Source organism: Xenopus tropicalis, chromosome 6, assembly GCF_000004195.4.
Source record: "Xenopus tropicalis strain Nigerian chromosome 6, UCB_Xtro_10.0, whole genome shotgun sequence".
Lineage (NCBI taxonomy): Eukaryota > Metazoa > Chordata > Amphibia > Anura > Pipidae > Xenopus > Xenopus tropicalis.
Window position 1 is genome coordinate 49949916 of NC_030682.2, and position 27012 is coordinate 49976927.

At 40.4% G+C, this 27012-nt stretch overlaps 1 protein-coding gene across 1 annotated transcript in view; it reads right to left on the reverse strand.

The window, feature by feature from the left end:
* osbpl10 (oxysterol binding protein like 10) overlaps positions 1 to 21569 on the reverse strand; it is a 205078-nt gene extending 183509 nt beyond the window's left edge. Inside the window, exon 1 of the mRNA XM_002941816.5 lies at positions 20818 to 21569. Within this exon, the coding sequence (XP_002941862.1) occupies positions 20818 to 21140 (323 nt within the window). The 5' untranslated portion in view covers positions 21141 to 21569. The remainder of the gene's footprint in view (positions 1 to 20817) is intronic.
* Between the last annotated feature and the right edge of the window lie 5443 nt (positions 21570 to 27012).

Consider the following 27012-nt stretch of genomic DNA (forward strand, 5'->3'; position numbering starts at 1 on the left):
CCTTCTTAGGGCTCTGGCACACGAGGAGATTTGTCGCCTGCGTTTTTTCCCCCTGGTGATTTGGCGACAAGTCGCCACGACAATACCCACGAAGAGATTTCATGCGAGTTGAGCTCCAGGCGATCTGCTACCCATGGTACACTCAACAGTTAACCCCCCCTCATGTTTACTCAAGTCGCTCAGAAAAGGGTCTGTGTGCGATTTGAAACAGCAGGCGATTTGAAGTAGCCTCGTATGTTTTGACGCTGGCGATTTCCATTGATTTAGCATTGGCGTCTTGTCGCTCGTCTTGTCGCCAAATCGCTCTTTTAAAAATCGCTGGCGACAAATCTCCTCGTGTGCCACAGCCCTTAGCTTTGAATGGATGACTACACAGAAGCTTCTTTATATAAACTATAGTAATAGTATAGTTTCTGAAACAAATACACGAGTTGTACCAGTACAGGGCAACAGTACATTCTATTTTAATTACTTTTAAACACTCTCATCTTTTTTGGTGTTACTGTTCGTAGTGAATCTTCCGTTAAATATACTGTAGATCACTGCAGCCCAGACTTTGCCATTAATTCATGTTTGGTCTCAGAATTATTACAAAATATTTGTCATAAGAAGAGGACTCCTGAGAGTTGGGGAGGCATATAAGCCTATGGGGCTACAGCTGGACAGCCCTGCTCCAAATAATATTCATGCTGAGAAACAATGACTGCACCAAGGGCTCAATGCCAGGGATATAGCAAAGTGACAGGTAATTGCTTTAGCAGGAATTGTCAGCTCAGCAAGCATGAAATATAGTTTAAATCCTGTGATATCATTTTCACTGTAAAAAGCATGCTGAAATAAATACATGTTTTACTCTTGCAGGAACCCAACATGATAGCCTTAACTGCATTTGATGCTATCCAAATGCCAATATTGAAAAGATATTTTTATTCCTGGACACAAGAAGTCTAGGATCATAGAATGCAGTATGTTATAGTTCAGCAGCAAATGCAGTGTACCACTCCTGAGCTTAGCATATAGAATCTATTTTATAAGGAATAAAAACCAGCCTTTTAATCCTTTTGAGACGCCTTGTTGAGATAAATCTGAGACTAAGTAGGTATCCCTTAAGAAAAAGATGCAAAATTGTAATAATAAAGAATCACTTTTGATATCTGCTTGCTGCGCTTTTGAATATAGACACAATTATCTTTTCCAATAACAGTATAATATGCCTGCATAAAACTGTGTTTCCTCGGTTATTGCAACTCTAGTGCATCATTTAAAAAAATGTTATTGTTAATATTTGAATATGCATTTGCACTTAAACAAGTAACTGAAGTATTGGCATTGCTATGGTGCCTGGAAGTTATCCCAAATGCAAAAGGAATAACAAAGTGACATTTATTTCTCAGTGATTGTCATTCACATTATTACAGTATTTGTTTAACTGAAAAACACTGACCAATCACAATATCTGCACACCAGGTCCATATCCCATGGGACAGTGTATAGAGCAGAACACTTATTTGAAAAAATCCAAAGTTGAGTGTATAGGGCAGGACACTGCCAGGCCGAACAGGCTGAGCGCTCTGTTCAATCTGGCGGCCACCTCACACTCTCCCAGCGCACAAGCGTGCTCAGTGGTGGGGGAGGTAAGCAACTTGCAGGCAGTGGAGGAAAAACGGCCCATACTAGGGGTAGGAGATGAAAGAGGTACATGCTAAACAACCCCCACAGTTGTGCCTCTTATGTATACCACTAGTTCCAGACCTGGGGCAGAAGCTTTAGTTGGCAGCCCCTTGGTGTCTATACATATCCAGCCTGCCCCTAGACACTTTTGGCTAAATCCAAGTGCTTTTCTGGTAAAGTAGAGATTTAAGATAATGTTATAGTTTAAAAGTTAAGCAATTTGTCCTTAGCCTGTCAGGTATTATTTCCACTCTTGCAAAATGAATGCAATTTCAAGTGGCATTACACTGAAAAACTGTGCTGAAAAATAATGCATGTACTGCTTCTTGCTAAGCGCTTCCAAAACACACAATTAGTAAAAAATAGATTGCTTTGTAATGGCAAGTATTTTGCCATTTTTCATGATCATATGGTAAATGAGACATTGCTTAGTATTAAATGGCACTGCTCACCAAAGGCAGAGAAATACAACTTGATACACAGAATAACATATGCTGTAAATGTTAAAGGAGACATATCCTATAAAAATTATGAATGTACCAGTGAATTATACTCCTCTGGAGTATAATTCCCACCTGTTCCACTTCCTGTTGCCTGAATTCCAGCTAGGCTGACCTGATAGGGAGCTGAAGCCTGTCTTTGCTTGTGTGAGTGCAAGGCTGTGATTGGCTCCCCCCCACAGTGCTTCTGGCTGGGACCCTTAGGACACACCCACCCTTCATTTCAAACATGGACAGAGAACTGATCTTTAGGAAGCTGCAATAAAGGGGCCATTTTTACAGATAGGATGAATTTTCAGCAAATAGTGAAACCAGCAACATTTATTATTCATAATTGCCTACATAGCAAATTAGGGTTTTTTCCCATTTATCCAATATGTCTCCTTTAAAGCTTCAATAATAATGTAAATAGAATGTTAATAGAAGGAATGCTTCTAAAAAAAAACATTTTTTTCCGTTTCAGAGCTATTTAAGTTTGTATTAACTGCCAATATAATGAATTTTGTAACAACAGTGCCACCTGCTGGTCAATTCCTCTAATTAGACAGAAAATAAGCACTGGCACTCCACTGTCAATAGCGGAGGCTCCCCCACTGTTTATTAGTGTGGCTCCTGATAGCCGCTAGTGCTCAAACTTACAGCACCAGTAGTATTCCTCTGAGAAAGCTTAATGCAGACCTTGATGGTTGCTGTTATTGCGCCTCCACTATTGACAGTGGGGGAGCCTGTGACACGGGGATAAGGGCGCTATATAAATAAATGTAATGTAATGTAATGTGCCATCTACCACCCAGTGTACACAGCCTGTGAGTGGCTCATTTAGCTGTGGCTCAGCTAATGGGCGTGTTGAGACCAGGCTGTGAAACAGTTGTTAGGATCACCTCATTGGCACTGTGTGTCATCCCCACTTTGGTCAGCAGTACTTGGACCTCTGCTTGGGGACTCCACCTTGCTGTATATATTGTTCACAGTGTATATATGAATGAATTGGGCCCCCCTACTTTACCCCAACATTCCGGTTATGGCTTGACTTGTAATAATTAATTATTGTATGATGAATTGTGAAAGAGATTAATTAAGAAAAAGTGATAACCAGAATTAGTTCATTGATTTTAGTTTAATTTTATGAAATTGGTGTGGTGTGTAATGAATTTGGGTTTTATTTTTAGACGTATGAAATATACTAATACAGGTTAAGTTTTAAGTATTTATATGTGAGACATATGGACATGACAACCCTTCCACTGGGACCACACTGGTGGGCAGCTAATTAGTGTGGCTGGTGGCTTGGCACCTGAGGTTTTCTGGATAAGGGGTCTTTCAGTTATGAGTAACCTTAAGGGGGTAGTTCACCTTTAAATTAACTTTTAGCATGATGTAGAAAGTGATATTTTCAGACAATTTGCAATAAGTCCTGATTTTAAAAGTTTTGTGGTTTCTGAATGTTTTTTTTTTTTTTTTGTTCAGCAGCTCTCCAGTTTGAAATTTCAGATGCCACTCAGTTGCTAGGGTCCAATATACATTAGCAACCAGGAAGTGAGTTGAGTTGGAGACTGGTTTATGAATAGGAGGGGGCTTAAATAGAAAGATCAATCATAATGTTAATAGAAGGAATGCTTCTAAAAAAAAACATTTTTTTCCGTTTCAGAGCTATTTAAGTTTGTATTAACTGCCAATATAATGAATTTTGTAACAACAGTGCCACCTGCTGGTCAATTCCTCTAATTAGACAGAAAATAAGCACTGGCACTCCACTGTCAATAGCGGAGGCTCCCCCACTGTTTATTAGTGTGGCTCCTGATAGCCGCTAGTGCTCAAACTTACAGCACCAGTAGTATTCCTCTGAGAAAGCTTAATGCAGACCTTGATGGTTGCTGTTATTGCGCCTCCACTATTGACAGTGGGGGAGCCTGTGACACGGGGATAAGGGCGCTATATAAATAAATGTAATGTAATGTAATGTGCCATCTACCACCCAGTGTACACAGCCTGTGAGTGGCTCATTTAGCTGTGGCTCAGCTAATGGGCGTGTTGAGACCAGGCTGTGAAACAGTTGTTAGGATCACCTCATTGGCACTGTGTGTCATCCCCACTTTGGTCAGCAGTACTTGGACCTCTGCTTGGGGACTCCACCTTGCTGTATATATTGTTCACAGTGTATATATGAATGAATTGGGCCCCCCTACTTTACCCCAACATTCCGGTTATGGCTTGACTTGTAATAATTAATTATTGTATGATGAATTGTGAAAGAGATTAATTAAGAAAAAGTGATAACCAGAATTAGTTCATTGATTTTAGTTTAATTTTATGAAATTGGTGTGGTGTGTAATGAATTTGGGTTTTATTTTTAGACGTATGAAATATACTAATACAGGTTAAGTTTTAAGTATTTATATGTGAGACATATGGACATGACAACCCTTCCACTGGGACCACACTGGTGGGCAGCTAATTAGTGTGGCTGGTGGCTTGGCACCTGAGGTTTTCTGGATAAGGGGTCTTTCAGTTATGAGTAACCTTAAGGGGGTAGTTCACCTTTAAATTAACTTTTAGCATGATGTAGAAAGTGATATTTTCAGACAATTTGCAATAAGTCCTGATTTTAAAAGTTTTGTGGTTTCTGAATGTTTTTTTTTTTTTTTTTGTTCAGCAGCTCTCCAGTTTGAAATTTCAGATGCCACTCAGTTGCTAGGGTCCAATATACATTAGCAACCAGGAAGTGAGTTGAGTTGGAGACTGGTTTATGAATAGGAGGGGGCTTAAATAGAAAGATCAATCATAAAAATTAAGAAACAGTCTGTTTCAATAGGACACTGTAGAGAAATGGCAATGCTGTGTGTCAGAACTTTCTTGATGACAGGTTTTCAGGTAACTGATCCCATGCCTGTATATTTTTACTTTGCTCTTTTTATCAATACACTGTCTAAAGCTTTGAGATAATTTGGTAATCTGCCTTTCACAGACAACTGAGAATAAGAGTTGAGAAGCCCATGGGTGACCTATCATACCATACTGTTGGTAAAATATCCAAAAAAACATTTTTTTTTATACTGAGGATTGATCAAGCTTTTGAAATATTAAGTTTACTGGGCAGCCCCCTGCAGTGTTTGCTGGATGAGACTCACTTCAGTTTTGAGGAGCACAAGAAGGGTTTTGATCTTATTCCCAGTTCTGCAAAGTGAGTAATAGCTACATTATGTTTTATTTCTGCACTCACCTCTATAGAATTATGTGAAAGAGAATATCCCAAGTTAACACACATCACAGGGATAAATATTCTCTAGAATAATGAAAAAAACTTTACAGTTCTACAAAACACCGTAACAAACAAGCAGGAAGAGCTGACCTTGCCCTATTGGAGATCAATCGCTGCATTACTGAATGTTTTGTGCAAGCACAGCTCTTGATGGGAAGGAACAACCAAATAAAAAACGACTGTGTTAAAAGCACAATGCAAACACATTTCAGACTTTTCCAGCAACCTTTTTAATCTCTCTTATGACACTTCCTGGAAACTTTCATCTATCACTTCACTTGTTGCCAGCTTGCATTCTAAATAGTACATTCAGCATTACATATCACATGCTTTCCAGCTTCAGTGTGTGATGTAGTGAGTGAGTGCAATGTAGTCTAATGCATACATTGCCCTTTAGGTCCAGGCACAACATTCCATATGACTTCTTAGAGACTGATGGGGAAATGTTAGAATGACTTCTAAGTTAAATGCATTTGCAAGATCTGTATGATCAATTGCAACTCCAATACAAAATAAAGACTTCCAAAGCAACCAGCTGGAATTACTGATTACAATCTGAAAAGTAATGAATTGCCACTGACTGCTTCTAACTCTAATAAAATGGAAGTGACAACAAAGCTCAACAATTATCCCTCAACTCAATCAGCAAATGGGCAGCATGACCAGGACATGCAATGTAAGTGTTTACAGCTGAACTGCAAACCAGAGAAAAGCCTTAAATGCCAAGTTGGGAACAGCTTTAGAAAGTGTTGCAGGCTACACCTTCTATAAAATCAATAATATCAACACTTATGGTTCAAATGTTTGCCACAGTGGGTTTTGAAGAGGATGGTGGTACATTAATAAATGACTCTGCATTCTATACGGATGGTGCGTGGTTAGAGGACTTCACAACAAAAGAATACTGGCAAGGCACTGCAAGCTGCGCAACCTGCACTTTTCCCTGCAGACACCTGCACGTAAAACCACTTTTATTAAATGTACTTGCATCAAAGTGCACTCTATTCACTTCTGTATAGTTGAGCTCATCACAGCTCAGTCAGCCCTGCATTCTACTTTTCCATTTTGAATTAGGCGCTACTTCTTCTATTGATACAGGGGGACTCTGGAGATATCTCCACCTCCTGACCAGGCAGTAACTTCAGGGTTCCCACAGCATCGTGTCCATTAAGGCAGCACAGTGGTGGCAAAAGAATATGGCATACATGCCACTTGCACACCAAACACTGAAAATGACATCAGAACTATTCCGTGGAACTGCACCTGATTTTGTACAAGCGCAATTGCATCAGATTCAACATCCTTTTGCTGCATTGGAAAAGCTGCATTGTGGGGAAAATAACATGGTGATTGCACTCAAAATTGCATTTTGCTCACTGCACTTGCTGCTTCCCTTTAATAGTATTGAGTCATTATAGCCAGATTCAATGCTTTATGGCCTCTGCAATATTATTCTCCAACATCCTGACACCCCCTCCTTATGTACAAATAAATAAACCTGGGTATGCAGATCCGTATATTAAGTATAACTCTATTTACAAAGATCAATTACAGGAAGCATTATAATGTTAGAGAATGCAAAAGATATTCTAGTACAGCTATATATTAATCAAGTTCTAGTTTTACAGAAATCCAACCCTAAAATCACTGACAAAGAGTGGAGGAGGGGGATGTATAGGTTATCCTTATGAAGTATGGCAGCATTTGTGGTTGTACATATAGAACAATTTTAAGTTAACATTTCATCCAAGCAGCAGTTTTTTCGATGTATATACAATATAAGGGTTGATTCACTAAAGTGCACTAACGCTTATCGCATGCTTTTTTGCATTAAAATTGACGCGAAAAAAAACACGCGATTCGCTAAATTATTATTGCATGCATTAAGTCGCATATCGCATGCGTTAAATAGCGTGCATCCGAATGCGTTTTTAACGCACTGCGTTAATCAGCGTGCAGAAATAATACTTAGACGCGCTAAATATCGCATTAGTCTGCGCAAAAATTAACACCTACTTGGGACAGGCAGTAATTATAGAAAAGTACAGTTCATGAGCTTTTGGCAACACAATAAGGACTTTGCAGTGTGATTTATTCAAGTATGTGTTGGCCCTAGAGTGATGCAGCCTCCAGTTTGCAGGGAAATGGTCATTTTCAAAAAAAGTAGTTTTACGAGCGTAATGGTGTGTATGGCTATTATGGTGTGCGTGCGATAAGTAGCGCACGTGCGTTAATTAGCGCTCGCGACAAATAGCGCGCTCTGTTTATTGGCGCGCGTTGCGTCAAATTCCGCACGAAAGTAGTCTTCGCGACTTAAAGGAGAAGGAAAGGCTAAGTCACTTGGGGGTGCCAAAATGTTAGGCACCCCCAAGTGACTTAGATCGCTTACCTTTTACCCCGGGCTGGTGCCCCTGTACTGAGAGAACAGCACCAGCCCGGGGTAGCAGCGATCGCTTCCTTCTTCCTTGTTCGCTGCGCGCGCATGCGCAGTAGAGTGAAATGCCGAACTTTGAACAGAGAAGTCAGCGTTTCACTCTACTGCGCATGCGCCGGCCCATGGATTTCGCCGGCAGAAGAAAAAGGAAGAAGGAAGCACTCTCTACAGGTACCCTGGGCTGGTGCTGTTTTCTCCTAACAGGGGCACCAGCCCAGGGTACAAGGTAAGCGATTTAAGTCACTTGGGGGTGCTTAACATTTAGCACCCCCAAGTGACTTAGCCTTTCCTTCTCCTTTAAATAACAGCATCGCGTCTAAATTAACGCAAATATCCTTTTAGTGAATCGTGTGTTAAGACGCAATAACATTTTTAGCGCTCGTTTCAACGCACCTTAGTGAATCAGCCCTATAATTTCTTGGCACTGAGAAATCAAGCACAAAAACTTTCAGCATCTGACAAATCAGAGAGGTAAGAGTTCCTCCATGTATACTTGGTATAGGTTGGTTGGGTATAGCATTTTTGATGCAGGATTCGGTTTGAGATTTGGCTAAATCCCACCAATTTTTTGTATTTAAACCTTTAAACCGAATCCAAACCCTTTAGAGCACTTGACAACTAAGGGTGACTTATTTTTTCAACTGATGGAATGTCTTTTTGTTTATTTTCATCTTTGAATATGCTAATTATGGGTTGGGATTAGCCTCTGAAAGTATAAAAAACATTAGGCAAGGGAACAGCAGCTATATCATAAATTTCAAGAAAACTGGCAGCTAAGAATGAGGCTATTAAACTGTAACAGAAAAGAGCATGGAATATAACCATGTGTGTAGCAGATGTTGTTTGTTATATATGCAAACTAGTTTGTTTGTCATGTGTAGAATCACTGGACAAAAATAGATATTCAACAATAAGTTTAAGATTTTAAAATGAGATATCCTAAGCACATGATTTTATATACATACTAAAATTCAGCTTCCCTTCAAAATTCAGAATTATGAAGGAAAACATCAGCTTCCTGGTCCAATAAAGTATCTTGCCTATGGGTTGAGACTTCTCTCTCGTGACCCACTCAGTCCTAAGCATCTTTTGGTGGTTCAAACAATATTTTTATGCTGACCAAAAAGATTTTGGGTTCACTTAACAAGTGCCCTTTAGCACTAATATTAGACATAGGGATGTTGCTGTCCTCTGCACACCATGCCAGAATGCATATCTAGCACAAGGTGCAGTGGCCCCATTTTTAACTGCCATAAAGCAGGCTCCTTTGCAGGCTCGCTTCCTAAAAGGTCCCCTTACACAGGCCGATTCTAGCTGCAGATATCGGTCCCTTAGACCGATTCAGCAGCTAATCTGGCCGTAAATGGGCACTACTGATGGGCCTGCCCGACCAATATCTGGCCTGATATCGGCCAGATCTCGATCGGGCAGGTTAAAAAATCTAGTCAGACCGGGGACCGCATCGGCTCTTTGACCGACTTTGCCTATACTCGTCGTAATAATTCTATCGTTTGGCCCCAGGGTCAAAGCAAGCGGATCTGAAGGTGTATGGGCACCTTAACTTGCGTGTCCAGGTCTGGAGCCCACCGGGCTGCTACCTCAAGGGCCCACACGCACACCCCTGGGACTCCCCTCCAGTTGTGAGATCCTCAGCACTCTGTAATACACTGTCCCGTCCCCTGCACGTGCCTTGTACTTCTCTCTTTTGTTGGTCCCAATCAGGAGGGATTTGGGGGGGCACCTATATTGTCTGGCGGGGAGTTGGCCTAAAGGCAATTTATGCCTTTTGAAGTCTGTTGTATGCATTACCAAAAAGTGAGATCTTCTTTTTAAAATATTTCATGCTGGCCACACATATATCAAGGCTGGCTAACTGAATAGTTGAAAACTATATATGTGTAACCAGTGTAAACTAGAGCTGTGGCCTGTCTACCTTGTGGGAAGCTTAAATGGCCAATAAAGAACCATTGTAACCAAGAAAGATTTGGAAGACGTGACATCAGTGTTTGAATTTTTGCTGGTCATGTATGCAAAAAATATATTTTATGTTTATAAAACAAATATGCAAAATTATCTTTCTGTATGTGCAGCTAGGGTATCAGTATTATGAGTTTTTACACAAAATTCTTTGTGTGCACCAGTTTATTGTGTACGCACACCTTAAAGGACAAGGAAAGGTTAATATAAATTAAAAGTAAGTCTAAAGGCATTATATCTAAATTCCCATATCCCTGCTTGCTTCTCTGAGATATGTGTAAGGAAAAGTGCCTTACCGGCACGGCGGGGACGCCCGCCGCGCTGCCATCGGCGGGGACGCCCGCCGCGCCGTCTGCTCCCTGTGCCGGCTCTTTCCTAGGTGCGCGCGCGCGCGCACTTCCGCGTCTTAAAGGCGCATGCGCGCTGACGTCATGACGTCAGCGCGCAAAGGCGCGAAATTCAAAATATTTAAAGGGCCATTTGTATTAGATTGATTGCCCGTGATAGGATTTTATTCCTGGTGCCTTTCTGAGCCTTGTGTATTTTGTTCCTGTATCCTGCTTGGTGCCTTCCTGTGTTTTTGACCCGGCTTGCTCCTGACTATTCTGATTATCCATATCTGACCTCGGCTTGTACTTCGACTACGATTTCGTCTCATCCTGCTGTATTGATTATTCCGGTTTGACCCTTGTCTGACTATCCTTGATTACTGCCTGCCCCGACCTAGCCTGCCTGACGACGACCTTGTTTAACCCTAGTTGTACCGTGATCTTCGGCCTAACTGACTTTATCTACAGTCGTGCCCCTTTGCTTGCCAGAACCCCTGCCTTGTTCCCCTCGTTAAGTCCAGGTGGCATCTGAGTAGCTGAGGGCTCCTCCCGAAGCCAAAGGCGGTCACAATACTGGTGAAGCCGAGCCGAGACAAGGGAACTTGGCATCTGTTCTGGTTTAGGGTGCCGACCGTGACAATATGGTGCTGGCAGCCTACAGCAGTGTGAAGCCTCCAGTGACATTACTGAAATCTCTCTCCCCTTCCTGTAGGCTTCCAGCGGCAGTAGCCTTCAGTAGCAATGCACATGTGCGTAACTTGATCCTGTCTCCTGTTCTGAACTACACATGCCCACCAGCCAATCAGAAGCGGATCTGCCAGAGGGGGGGAGGGAATAAAACACATGTGCAGTATGAAGCAAGAAGGGAAAGGAAGGGTGAATACCTTTTTAAGATGGCTGCCTGTTCAAGTAAACAGAAAATGTGAAGTAAGTGTGACTGAGTAAATATTTGATTAGGTGAGCCAAAAGTGTGGCGTTTTTAATAAACTATAGGAGGACTATTGGGCAGTATGCTTTTTAAATTTTGACTTGCATTCTCCTTTAAAGGGAACACTGTACTAAACCTGTACTAAACAGGTTTTTGTTTGGAATCATTTTAGAGTTCTAATATGGCCCAGTGTTAACGTAGTTTGGTACAAATTGCCATATAATATTGCACAAAAAATGGGCAAATAAGGGCAGTTTTTTATATGATGCACTTGTTCAGACCAATGGCTTTCTAGGGAAGATTCTGACTGGAGAAGTCTCGAATGGCTGCAACAAATAAATGTGCCATGAAAAAAGCCCATTAACATCAATGCATTCCACAAAATGGTGAAGCGAAATGCGACAGATTTGCTTATCACTACCTATTTTTACTACAGGGTTTCAGTGCTGCCATGAGTTCATTCAGTTGGGGTTAGGAAAAAAGATACATAAACAGTATCGGAATTTCCAGAAATAAATATAGAGTATCATTTAGGCCACTTGAAGTCCCTTGGCTTCCCATAGTGGGTTGTGCACAGACTCTCTGGAGAGCTGAGGAATTTCAAGTTCCACTGCTTCACTTCACAATGAAACAAGGTGACAATGGGTTTACATTACAGTGTAATTTGGTGGGGGGACTGATCCCTACAGTTACAGAGATATTTCTGTGTTTTACATAGTGTTCATGTACCATTCCTAAATATGCCCAACTCATGTCAAAACAGCAAAGAGACTATATTTACCCTTCAATTTGACATTTAAATGTGAGGCATTTAAATAATAACCAATGAATGTCATGGCAAGCTACTACTTGTTAGCATTAAAAACCCCTAAAATGATATGATCTGAGTCAGCCTTTTGTCAGGTCAGTGTCTGTGCCATATGGTGGGCCGGGCCTGATAGAAAGTGACATAAAACTTGTATGGCTGCTTTTCTGTTGTTCAGAAAAAAAGAATATTCTATCCACCTTGCCATATAGTCCATGAGTATGGTTTAAATATTGTTGAAATAAGTCAAACAGCCTGACCAAATCTGGAAATGTATATCTGGCTATAGCGTCTGGTAGGTGTTATTTATAGAAGCACCTCCGAGCTAGATGATAGTAGTATGGGCAACTGTATCACATCCCATAATGCTGCCCAAGGTAACTGACAAAAAGAGGGGTTTGTGATACCTCGAGGCACATCATTTTCATCACTAAAGATACATTCACATCAATTTTTACAGACCTGAAGGAACTACTGCAAAGACATGCAAACTGCAGTAAATGAACTTTGAATATTTCACAGATAGTTTAAATAGTGCTTCTGATTAAATCTGTCAAAAGAGTAAGTAGCCTGTAGAGTAATTTTAACCTATAATAAGCTTTTCATAAATATGTATTCAGGAATACGGCAAAGGATCCAATTAGTTTCTGAAGCAATGTGTCTGTACACTTTAACCACTTGACTGCATTAGAATTCCACAGCACCAGCATCAGTGTCTGAGAAAATGTTGCTTGTTTTTAGGCATCAGAAACACTTTGTTAGTGGGTAAAATAGTACATTTTACAAACATACTTCAATTCAACACATACTTTTATACTTTAAAGCTGCCCAGATGGTGGTCATGTTGTATCAAAATATTCAAAACTACAGATGTAGAAATTGCAAAATTCTGTTGTCACTGACAAAATGTCACAATTTGTGTTGTAATAGTAACAGAAAATAATTACATCAAAATGAATCAGAACACAATTGTGAACTGTGAATAATAATGGCAATGAAGCAAATTTTGGCATTTTACTGCCAATAGATTTGCCACATTAGTGCCACCTGTTTGCACCCAGGCCCATGGGTTCCTAGCTACACCAATAAATACAAAAACGACACAATTCCTTTGGACAGAAAATGTTTTCAAGGCTTGCATTAAAAAAATTCATATTAACAATACAAAATAATTTGTGAGTTTTAAAGCGGACCTGTCACCCAGACATAAAAAGCTGTATAATAAAAACCCTTTTCAAATTAAACATGTAACCCAAAGTCATTTTTTTATTAACACATCTATACCTATTATATATGCATTTAAAAGCCCCAGCTGTAAATCATATATTGCCTGCCCCGCCTCTATGCCTTAGGCATAGGGGTGGGGCAGTCAGTTACTTTCACTTTCAATTCAGGACTTCTTAGATGTCACTGCCCTCCTCTCATCCCCCCTCCCTCCTTATCACCTAATTGTATAACCAGTGCATGGATATGGGTATCAGGCCCCCCCATACTGGCACATACACAAGATTTTGGCAGGGTGCACAGCTTGCCTTAATAACAGTGTCCACAAAATGGAGCCTGCCTGTTTTCTGCAATGGTGAATTCCAGTGCTGAAGGAAATAAGTTTCAAAAAATGTATATAATGTAAGTGAAGTTTATTTTGCTTGACAAACACAATTGAAAGCAATTATTTCTTAGGGTGACAGGTCCCCTTTAACTCTGTACAATAGCTTTGTCTCATGTGTGTATGATTTCCCTTACTGAATTAGTCCCATTGCCATGTCATTAACAACCTTTCTGTAAAGCGCTTTATATGCTCTAGTTCTAATGGGGTCCCACCAGTAACCTATAAACTGACACTATAAGCACTTTTTATACATAGTTACACATACAGCACAGTATTCGACTTGCCTACTTTACCACATTTCCTGCTTACTTTTAATCAGTATAATATTATCATTCCTACAGTAGGACAGTTTTTTTAAGCCCTGTCAATTAAATTGGTTTGCTTTTGGTGTCGCCAAGCATCAATTTTAAATATACCACAAGAGCTTTCATGCTTATAGCCCTCCCACACATGGGATCCCTTTCAAAATTCACAGGAAAAATCCAAGCAAGCAAGTGCTGGGAAGCTCTCTAGCTTTAAAACTCTACCAAAGGGATGATTTATTTCAGTGAATATCTGGTAGGCAATATATTGGCATGTGGCATAAAAAATAGTTATAACATGAGTCCTTTCCTAATTATAGTACTGCAAGACATGGCAAAACTTTTAAAATGCTTGGTAAAAGCTTATTTAAAAATCACTATTAAAATGATTTAACTGAAAACTAATAATATTGCTTTCTTTACATTAATAAAAAATTACCTTTTTAAAAACCATCAAGCAGAAGAATTTTACCAAAATGAAACCTGATAGATCAAGTTCAGTGCACCATTACTCGGGATATATCGGTATAAGTAACTATTAATAAACCAGAAATCCACACAAGAAGACATGACTATTTCAGTATATGAATCACTAGTAAGTGCTTACAATGCAGAACACTTGATTTAGAATGTAATAAACAGGGTACAGTTTTCTATATTTCTAGAACCCCATATCAACCAGCAGATAACAAGTACTGATTAGCTGCTTGAATGCAAGGCTGTAGTTGGTTGCTGTAGGTTACTAGACCTGTGCAAATATTGTGCCTCTCATTATATTATTCTCTGGGTCCTTATAACTGTCTACTGCTGGGAGAAGTACAGCAACGAAGGGGCTTAATGGTCTAAATGCCTTCAGTAAAAATAAAGCAATTTCTCAAGTTTTATATATAGTAGCAATTGACAAATTCCAAATCCACGCATTGTATGCAATGTGAAAAGTATCCAGAGAGTCGCATTGCTCTGTTACAGCCACACTCTTTTGAGGGATTGTCAGCTTTCTTTTGTATGTTTCATGCAATATTCTGTTCTTCAGTCCATTTTATTGTGCTGCCAGATATGCAGACTTGTTACAAATACAGCTTATCTACACTGCTAAGCTATAGAGAAAAAGAGAGTGAGCCCAAACAGGAACTGTTATCTCCAAAATGTCAGTTTAGTCATTTCATAAGATATGGCAGAGTTATAGCTATGCAGAGCACAATGCTCAGTGTCTAATGTAGCTCAATAATCTGCAGTGAACTTTACTTCAAGGACACCATCATCACAATAGCACAGCACATTTTATTACCACTGTGTGGGTACTGCTGCCAAGTGGATGGTTAAAAAAGAAAGCAGCAAAATAATTGCATATCTGTCTATCTATCTAAGTATCACTGCACACACAGATGCACTGTATAGCCAAAAGTTTTTAGATGTCTGCGGGTTGAACATCCTGTCCTGAAGCGAAGAGAAAAAAAAGGTGGTCCTCCCTTTGCTTCTATAAAAGCCTCAACTCGTCTAGGATGGCTTTTCTACTAGATTTTGGAAGATTGTTAGTGAAATTTGATTCCATTCAGCAAAAGACCATTTTTGAGGTTGAGCAATTATATTTGGTCAGAACTGGTTCATAGTTGGCATTTCGTGTATCACATAAATTTTTCTTTAGGTAAAGTTCTTCCACTTCCTTTGCCAGTAAACCAAGTCTAGAGAGACCTCACCTCATGTATAAGGGCACTTACATAGTACTGAGTAGAAAATACATAGTACTGAGCAGAAATTGTATACCATTTATTCACTTTATAATAGATGCAGGGCGTTATATTGAATCTCAAAACATAAATGTTGTTCTCTTTTGTACAAGCACTTATGGCCACGTAAAACAATATGCCACAAAAACCACATCTCCAACCATTATTATCATTACATCTCCATTAAGGAGAAAGTATGGTGTACCATGTAAGGTCAGTTTATTTCTTAGGCAGAAATCATTACAATCCACACTCAGACTCTAGCTATTCAGGTCCTATAAGCAGCAGTTCTTAAACTTAACTTAAACGTACTCTCTAAATAGCAGCTGTCAAATAACATGTGCTGTAGTTCTGAGCAATCTCACTTTCGGTCCTTAAATATTCTGCATTTTTTCACGTGCAAAAAAGTTAAAAGGGGACATGCAGGTAGGTTTCCTACCCCATGCACTGTTCTCAACCGAATCAGCCAATTAATTTTTAGAGCCGTGTGTATTATGAATGCAACAACTTTCTTTCGGTCCTTTTTGTGCGGATCCTTGCTAGACGCCAACAAAAGTTTCACCCTACTAGCATGAAGGGCTTCTTACGGCCTAACTGTTGCTTTTAAATTATCCTGCATTTCTTATTTATTTATTTTTTAATTTTAACCAATCTGGGCATGAAATCTGTTATAAGTGAATGGAGCATGAGGATTGTTTGAGGCTATCAGTGCTGGCAAGAGGGTGGGAAGTGATCAGGAACTGTAATTAGGGAGGAAGTTTGGAGGCGATTAGGGCAGGTAATCAGGGAGGTCATGGCAGGTAGGAAGGTGGTAGTGAAGATGTGCAAGCTTCAGGACCAGATCTGAAGTAAAGGACAGAGAAAAGGATCATATGCACACCAAAATAACAACACTGGGAGATCTCCCATCACACTGTATGCATTTGGGTTTCACAATGGCAAAGTGCCAGTGGCACCTTAAAGGACAAGGAAAGTCAAAATCTATTAAGCACACTTTTAAATAGTACTACTATTGCTGTGTAAAAACGCTATATTTCTGGCTTGCCTAATGAAAGATTAACAGAGATACACATACTACAAAGTACATACTTGTTTCAGTGAACGGCGCCGCCATCTTTAAAAACAGATGCCCATACCCTTTCCCTCACCGTCTCTACTGCGCATGCGTCCCCAATATCCTGCGACTTTGACCAGCTCAAACCAACTGCCCCCCCACTCCCCGCACCTGCCAGCACCCACCCATCAGTGTGCAGAGCCACCAGAACCCCCCCGTCCAAACCATTTGCGCTGCCCGCTCCCCCCTCCCCCCACCAGCACTCGCCTGTCCTGCTGCAGAGCCACCACCAACTCCCCCCCCCCCTGCTCCCCGCACCTGCCGGCACCCACTGTCCAGAACAGCACCACTACACATTTATGCCCAAACATGCATTTCAAGAGAAAGTACCTCCCAGAACAAATATATGGTTTCATTTAATGATAGCTTTGTCATGCCACTTAAATGTAATCCCCCCTGCAATCCTTGCTTACATTCCATGTTGCTTATAGTATAGCCCTCCTCTCACTATTCATCCAGAAAGGTGCAAATAAGGATTCATTATCTGGAAACCCATTATCCAGAAAATTCCAAATTAGGGAAAGGCCATCTCCCATAGACTCCATTATAAGCAAATAATTCTGATTTAAAAAATTATTTCCTTTTTTCCTGTAATAATAAAACAGTTCCTTGTACTTGATCCCAACTAAGTATAATTAATCCTTATTGGAGGTAAAAGTTAGGCAGATTATATATAGGCATTATGGTTGAACTTGATGGACGTATGTCTTTTTTCAACCAAACTTACTATGTTACTATGTAATCCTATTGGGTTTAATTAATGTTTAAATAATTTTTTAGTATTCTTAGTATAGTATGGAGATTCATAATAATATATCCAAATAATAGAAAGACCCCTTGCCCGGAAATCCCCAAACATTCTGGATATCAGGTCTTATGCCTGTACCATGAAACACTAAGGGGCCCATTTCATGAAACCACAATTTTTTTTTCAGAAAAAAACATATTTTTTCTAATTTTAAGAACTTTTTGTAATGAGCATAATAATATTATTAATATTGCACAACTTTTTCGTGGTTTTCGTTAACTTCCACGAAAAAAGTCGTATTTTTCGCAAACACTACGACCATTTTAGAATTCATTCAAGCTTTGGTATCTTGACTATCTTTTGGCCAGATTGGAGCTACGGAGTGCCATTGAGTCCTATGGGAGGCTCCCAAAATCATGCATTGAAGTTTCAAAGCCAGAAAGGTTTTCGCACTGTTTACGATCATTCGGATAAAAAAAATTTGTAACTTTCGGATCGCAACCACAATATTTTCGTACGACCAAGATAATAATTTTTGCACATCAGAAATTATTGTGGTTACTCCGAATTTTTTCCAATCGTGCTTTTAACTAGCGAAAATTTGTGCTTTAATGAATGGCCCCAATGGGTGATAAACTACACGTAAGCTATGGTTGGGCTTGGAGAAGGAAGGACATTTCTGGTGAAATTCTGATGAAAATCACTGAATGGAATGATTGCTCCATGTGGAAAATTTAGCAACTGTCTCACCCATTTGCATATTTTAATCAGAGTAATGGATCCTGCCAAGCTTCTAAAATGAAACTAACAAAACAGTGCCCTGCTGGTGAGTCCAGAGAAGAGGGAAGGAAACCTTCTGCAACATCGCTCATTAATACAGATGCACATCTTTGCATATCTTTGATAGGAATTGATATATATCAGATTACATGTACTGATTTTAGCGAGCTTAAGGGAAACAGTTTATTAAGCATTTTCTGATTTGCAAGTCCCAATACGGAACAGCTTTATATGGTGCTAAAATACTGTAGAAGAACGACTTCGGGAAACCAAAGCGATTCATAGGCCTCTCCACCAGTTCCTATCCTACTGTGCCATGTACTGGAGTGTCGGCTCCCCTGCACATCCAGAGAATTCAGTCAGCAGGAAGTGGAACAGATGGGCGGGACTAGTAGGGTTTTGGGGAAATTTCTCAATAAATCAGTCCGAAACACAACTTTTTTTAAGCACAATCCTTAAATTCACTGGTCCATTCTTAATTTTTACATGACATGTCTCCTTTAAAAATGTTAAATTGTTTGCCTTATTGAAATGAATGGAATAATGTGATTCTCACCAGTGTGCAACTTTTTTTCTGAGACAAAGCGCACACGTGAATATTCTGTTGCGTTTATTCTTAAATAACCTAGCATTCAAGAAGAAAAGTTACACAAGTTTTGTTGCGGTTATATTTTTTCAAGTCGGCATTTTTTTTCCCCACAAACTCCCAGGGGTGGGGGGAGTGTGAAATCAGAGCTCACCGCAGTAAACTTCACGCACCCTCTATTAATTTCTATGGGATTTTTAGAGGCACATTTATCAAATATCAAACGCTAGCTTTTACTCCTAAAACCCTTATAGAAGTGTGTAGAGAATGGTGGAATTTTTTAGCTCTAAATTCACACGTTGATAAATCTGTTTTAAAATGAGAGAAGTAGCCCCCACCATCATGCACATTGTGACATAAGTATTTGGTTTTGGACACTTCTATGGATATAGTGTGCACTGACGTCACATATTACAGTGTTTGCTCAGAGTCACTGCAGTGGGACCTACAAGGAGTTCCAACACTCAGTTATTGATAGAAAAATCAAATCCTGCATTTCCTTACTTCACTATAACCTGTAAATAGCATAAATGATTTAAAACTGCTGTGCAAGTCATGAAAAGTAAAATACTATTAATCAAATAGTAAAAACAGATGTGCAGTTCTCCATTCCAACACATACTTTATCTAATTTGCCCAGGTACTCTGTTTCATCTCATTGCAATAAAGTGATATATTATTCATATCACATATCAAACGCTCTCGGTTTTTATTGCAACATATAAATTCTCAGCTAGCGCATTTATTTTGCTAAATTGTTTACAACTCTTTCTATGTGCATTGGTTTCTTGAGTTAATTTTACATTTTAAAAGGATACATAAAGGATAAACAAAAAAACTCTAATTTTGCAGGCAATTATAAATAATATGTGGTGCTGGTTTGGTCTAAAAATTAATACGTTCTCTTAAAATTGCCCATTTATTAGAGCTCCCTATAGATTCTCTCAGGTCCCTGTCTGTGTTTTAATTGAGGGGTGGGTGTGTCCTAACTGTCCCTTCCGGAAGAACAGGAGGAGGGGGATAGCCAATCACAGCCCTGCAGTCACACAAATGAAGACTGACTTCAGTTCCCTATCAGGTCAGCCTAGCTGCTGATTGGTTCCTAATCTACAGTTCAGAGTGCTGAGTGATGCTGGCCCCCCTGCACAGCCTGGGAAAGGAGGCAGCAGGAAGTAGCACAGATAGGAAGGACTAGTAGGGTTTTTGGAGAAACTTTTAATAAATCAGCCTGAACCACTACTTTTTAAAGTACCTTCCTTCTATATTTAGATGAGTACAATTAATTGGCACAATATTGTTTTTCACATAATATGTCCCCTTAAACTGTTTAACCTGACTGCTATTTCTTAAAATCTTGTCACATTACTGATAACCGAAGATAATAAGGAAGAGCTATTAAATATTAGTTACGATCCTAAGGGATATGGAACCTAAAGTTATTTACTTGCACAGATGTCAGGTAGAAAAATGTCCCTTCTGGCCATAAATATGATAAATATTGGTGTGCATAGGGCCTTAAACTATATTAATTATAATAGAGGCCAGCATCAAAGTGGAGGCTTGCACAAGACATGCAGAAGGACAGTAAGCTCTTGTGTACAACTTGGGATAGCCATTAGGCAGGTACATAGGGGATAACTGTAGGCAAACCACTAATAATATGGCTGAGACGTCAGGGAGCAAAAATGGGATTCTGGCTGCAGCCCTGGGTACAAGGCCAGCAAGCCATATCCATATAATAGGTTCATTTGATTTGTATCTCAGTGTCACCAAGTCATTGTGTAAATCAGTGTGGCTTTCATATAGTATTAGCTGTAAAATCAATGCAGCGACAACATTCCTATGTATGTTTGTTTACAACAGGAGGCAAAGGGAGACAGCAGAGTAAGAGTGGTGGGCATTAGGGGTTAAACCCAGATGACACTTTCAATGCGATTTGTCAGCAATAAGGAGGCCAAGGTGCAGCGATTGTATGTATACATTAATAGTGTAAGAATGGGCCCCCAGGTACCTAGGGGCCCTTGATATAATTAAGCATATGATGTTACCTGTTCTGCCAGCCCTGGATGAGGTTAGTGTACTTGCTCAGTACCCCCTCTATGACTTGCTTGTGCTCCCTGCCTCCCTTACTCGCTTGGGCAGCTCCCCCATCCACTTTCCCAGCCGCTAAAGCGACAGCCTGGGCTTGCTGCAGCGCTCTCCCAGATCCGCTCCCAGATCCAGCCGGCAGCCCTCCGCTCCCACATCCAACGGGCAGCCCTCGGCCGGCGGAGGAAGGAGATGATCCCGCCGAGGTGGCTCTGCTGCTGCTCCGGCTGCTGCTGTTGCTGCTCCCCCCACCGCTGTGCTGTTGCTGTGCCGCCTTCTCCATGGCCCTGGTGCCGCCGCCGCCGCTTCTGGATAAGGGAAGGCTCGGTGCCCTCAACAGCAAAGCAGAAGCTTCATGCAGGATAAAGTACTGGGTCCGCCCACTTTAACCCTACTTTGGGGCTCTTGTTGGGAAGAGTTCATGGACGGGTTCATGTACTAGCTCAGGTTCATGGGCTTCCTGCTTAGTGCACCGCCTCCATGCTCTGATTATATTCATAGAGATATAAGTGCCTGTCAGTGGCAACTCTCTGGGTCAGAGCCCTTCGGGATACTAGGTGCGTTCCTATTTGTGGCTGTCATTAGTCAGATGTGGCTATGTACCCCCGCCTCTGGCACCAGGATGCCTCCCTGGCACCAACAAATCCTTTCCAGTCTGACTTTGCTAACGTGTCGTGATAAGGGGAATTCTCCACCCAGCCACACAAGCATCCAGGCTGTACAGCAGCACCACCTCCGCCGCACACCTCCTCCTGCCCGTCCCACCCGGATATACACTGGCCCGACCGATTGCCAGCTCCGCAGCCTCCCTGCTCCTGCCAAACTGTCCTACCCCTAGCAGCGCCCAGCAAAGTTTCTGCTACTAATTCTTTCTGGGGAAACTCCTCAGTTATCCTTACCACGTAACAATGGGGTTTAAACCTGCATACTGACCTGGCTGAGGAGATTCTGAGGAGAAATACAGTGTGAAATAATTGCCAATTTATGAGCTGCTAGATGTGTGTCTTATGGGGAGGAATGGGCTTGAACAGCTTGATGTGTGTTTTGTGGGGAGAGGGCATGGAGAATAGAGAAGCTCAGTGGTGGGTTTTGACTAAGAAAAGCTTTCATTTAAAATGGAAAAAAATAGATCTTCCTGGCAGTGTACAAGCTAACAAGGGTGGCTGTGAAGTAGACTTGGAATCTAGATGCTCCATCCTGGACCAAGGGCCATGGGAGAAGTTATATATACAGTTTAAATATATATATAGAGAGAGGGAGAGAGAGAGAGAGAGAAAATAGCTTGTAAATACCACAGCCATCACAAGTAGCTCATACAGCAGAGCGGTGGAAATTTGTGAATGTTAAAGATAACAAGAGAGGAAGTATAGGGGGGGCACAAACCAAACAACACAAGCTACACATCCAACACATGAGAACTACATGACATGGTTGGAATACCAAATATTGTTGAACTAGCATTCTTACAAACTATACTTAGCCAATGGACTGCTTCTTATTTCATAACAGATTTGCAGGAAGCAATAGGGTGGCTACAGATGCATCTTGTGAAACTGCCCTCCTGTTATTATAACCTGACCCTCTGAAAGAAAGTACCAGAATTACAGTAGAGTCAGCCCCTTCCTTGAACAGGTAGAAGATCTATTATTCAGAATGCTTGGAACCTGGGCTTTTCTAGTACACAGGATTTTTTTCTCATTTGGATCCAGGGCTGTCATCAGAAACTTTGGGGCCCCGCATATGGGAACCCTCATGAACACAAGCACGCAGTACCAAAATTTTGCCCACATCCCTTGTGTGTGCAATATAAAGAGCTGATGTTACTTTATAATAAGCAGTTCATGTAAAGAGTTTCATTAATTAATGTGCTAATAAGTCATTCAGTTTATAGGGGGTCAGTGGAGTTTGCCTAAGTTTAACCCCTCCCACCTACCTGCCCCTGTTCTGTGCTGTCATTGCTTGATACTGAACTTATATAATTTTTTGCATAAGTTACATAAACTGTATAAGTTTAGGGGCCTAATGATATTGCCGTGGGGCCCAGTAACTAGTCAGTAGTAGTTCATACACAAGTTACGTAAGTTTCTTTAAAAGTAACGTAAGTTTTTGCATGTTACATAAATTGTGTAAGCAGAGAGCATAACATAAGTATTTGCATAAGTTGCGTAATTGTCGGGGCCAGTGATGTTGCTGTTGGGCCCAGTAACCAGCAATTCCCCTGCTGGAAAGTTCATGTAGGAGACACTAATATAATTCAGAAATTAGATCACAATATAAACAGCTGATGTTACTCTATAATAAGCAGCTCATACAAATAGTTAAAATGAGTAATTAATCTGCTAATAAGTCAGTCAGTTCATTGGGGGAAGTGGAATTTACTTTAATTTTTAAATTCATTTGTCCCTGCAAAGTTTCCCTGCATTGTCTTTTTCTTGATACGCAAGTTAGATACATTTCTAGCCAAGATATGTCGTTTGCTAGGTAGTTTTGGCGGTAGTAACAGAAATTGCATAGCTTAATAGCTTTATACAATTTGCTTAACTTCCACAAAAGGACCAGGCCCCCTTACGGAAGAAGATTTCACGGGGCCTGGCATAACTGTACCCCCTCTCCTCCCCTGATGGCAGCCCTGTTTGGATCACTATACATTGGTACTAAAAACATTTACAAATTAAAGAGATAGTATACACCCCTTTTTAGCTAAATGAATAGGCCTTGTGCTGGACAAACTTTTTGCTTATTGTTTAAATTAAGAAATACTTTCTGTTATTTCTGGTACTAAACAAGAATATGAAGCCAGTTTCACTTCAGTACTTCCTGTGACTTCCTAATCCCAGAGAACTACTAAAAAGCTGATAAAACTAATTCCTGTTCCACTGAAAAGCCCCTGATAATGAGCTGCTTAAAGGCTACGGCCACACAGGGCTGATCCTTGGCCTGCAGATAAACACAGGTTACATAGTTACATATGGTTGAAAAAATACCATCAGAGTCCATCAAGTTCAACCCTTCCAAGTAAACCCAGCACACGCAACCTATACTACCAATCTATACACTCACATACATAAACTATATATACAACCACTAATACTAACTGTAGATATTAGTATCACAATAGCCTTGGATATTCTGATTGTTCAAGAACTCATCCAGGCCCCTCTTAAAGGCATTATCAGAATCTGCCATTACCACATCTCTAGGAAGGGCATTCCCCAACCTCACTGCCCTCACCGTGAGAAACCCCCTACGCTGCTTCAAATGGAAGCTCTGTTCCTCTAATCTAAAGGGGTGGCCTCTGGTGCGTTTATCGTTTTTATGGGAAAAAAGAACACCCCCCATCTGCCTATAATCCCCTCTAATGTACTTGTACAGAGTAATCATGTCCCCCCCCTCGCAAGCGCCTTTTGTCCAGAGAAAACAACCCCAACCTCAACAGTTTAACCTCATAGCTTAAATCTTCTATCTTCTATCCCCTTTACCAGTTTAGGTGCACGTCTCTGCACTCTCTCGAGCTCATTAATATCCTTAAGGACTGGAGCCCAAAACTGCACTGCATACTCAAGGTGAGGCCTTACCAGGGACCAAGAGGCAAAATTATGTTTTCACCCCTTGAGTCAATGCCCTTTTTTATACAAGACAGCACTTTATTTGCTTTAGTAGCCACAGAATGTCACTGCCTGGAATTAGACAACTTGTTATCTACAAAAAAACCCAGATCCTTCTCCATTAAGGATACCCCCAACAAACTACCATTCAATAGATAATTTGCGTTTATATTATTTCTACCAAAATGCATAACTTTGCACTTGTCCACATTGAACCTCATTTTCCAGTTTGCTGCCCAGTTTTCCAATTTTGTCAAATCGCTCTGCAAAGCGGCAGCATCCTGCATGGAACTTTTATTGTGGAGGTGCAACGTTTCGGGGCAAAAATTACCCCTTTATCATGCTTGATAAAGGGGTCATTTTTGCCCCGAAACGTTGCACCTCCGCAATAAAAATTTCAAAGGGTTTTTCCCTTGATTGCAGCTCTGAGTGCTACTTGCTTTTGTTGTTACATGAGATTTGGGAGGGTGCCGATCCCTGTAGGTGCTCAGGTGCAGGCACAGGGCCTGGATGTTGGCACCAAAATGCAGAATTGCAAAATGCATTTCAGCCCTGAAATCTCTGCGTGCCTGCACCTGGTCCAGCGCAATGGGTCCAGGTGCAGGCACATCTGAAAGCTGACCAGGACATAGTGGCTGATTCTCATCCTGTGTGTGTGTTTAAATGTAGATGAACTAATTGCCCTCTTTACAAAGGAAGGAGGGGGTGGGTTCAGTGAACAAATTTCAAATTAGTGCAAAAATTAGTTCAAAATAGGAAAAACTATTTTTTTTAAATTAAAACAATAGGCAGAATGTAATTTCAACACAAGTTCTATTTAATGTGCTAATTTTTAGCAAAGGTGTTTTTGGTGTACTGTCCCTTTAAGAAAAACATATGTATCAAACATGGATTTGTGCTAGCTTAGTAACCATCGAATACAGGGTACTGTCTTATTATCACAGAGGAAAAATGAATTATTTGTGTAAAATGGGCTGTATGGGAACCGACATTTCCATATTTCAGAGCTTTCGATTTCCTGTACTGCAAAAGGTGCTTTTGTATGGCACACCTGGTGCTTCCTGTTGTCCATAGGGGTTTCTGCAAGTAGGGACGAGTAGCAAAGTGTAGTAGGGATCAGAGAATGTCTTTAAACACAGAATATTTAGAAAACATTGGGTTTAGCAGATCCTTATATTAGATTCATTTGTCTACATCTCTATAGGTCTATGCTACTGGTGGGCAGTGTATTATTATTGTTTATTAGTTTCACACCCACACCATCGTCCCATTTTTAGAGGCATGTCCCCCTTCTGTGGAGAACGTCAAATAAACTTGCAGCTACATCACATAAAATTGGAATAGGCTCCCTGTTTGGTTGGCCCAAGCTTTTCTAAACTAATATGCTACAGCTTTCAAACATTTATTTTTGCCATCTTTATTTCTATTGGCAGTTTTTCAAATACTGTGATGATTTATCAAGGGCTTGTTCAAATATTTGAATAACATTTTGCCACCATTCTTAAGAAAGATAATAAGATTGGTTATAGCTCATAGCTAAGTCAATGTATGAGTGGCATAAGGGCCCCTCTGCTTGAAGGGTTGTCATTTATATTTACCTTTTCCATTTGTTTCATTACTAACTTTTCGATCATTTGGAAATTTTCAAATCCTGTATCATATAGAGAAAACCCTATTAAAACTAGCATAACAAAGTCCTCCTCAATTTTTTCGGGGTTGGCAGCTAAAAGTGGGTGCAGGTTTGTGGGGTAAGGGGCTGCACATTTGGATCAGGGTGCATGTCTGCTTATGTGTCTAAGCTGCCTGTGTGTGTATGAGGGGGGAAATATTTGTGTAGGTATTGATATTGCATATTTATTGGACATAAAGTATGGAGATCTGAGCTGTTTAAGTGGTTCTAAATATGCTAAGTGCATGCTGACATGAAAATGTGCAGTGTAAAGAGAGACGTACAAGAAAATGGCTTTCATGTAAAACTGAGGAGACCCTTTCTGCACACACAAGGGTATTTCCTGGAAATCCCATCACATGTTTTTTGGACAAAAATCTGCTGTGCTTTATGCTTCTAAATATACTGATAGTGCAGCATGAGTCAAGGATCACAGCCAGATCAATATAAATACATTTATATTCCATCAATTTTCCATTAGACATTAAAAGTCTGAGGGCATAACTATAGTTTAACATTCCTTCTCTGCATATTTCAATTTAGAAATAGGAAAAGAGGAGCTGCCACACGGGTTGACTACTCACTGTAATTTAGTACTTGATTGGCACTCTCTATATAATGGATTATCTACCATTTGTATGGGCCTCCTGTTTAATGCTGGACCCTTTCTATAACAGAGAATAGTATACAGGTCTGGAATGGGATTCCAAAAAGCCCCCTACCAGCCCATGAAATAGTTTTTGTCTGTGGAATTTTACAGCAGCTCCTTTAGCATTTGCCAGAACCAACAAATTGCCAGTGTGGCCTGTTAGTATATACAGTAGGGAGCTTAGTGACATCTTAAATAGTTATTGGGGTTGTGAAGCTAGCTCCTATTGAGT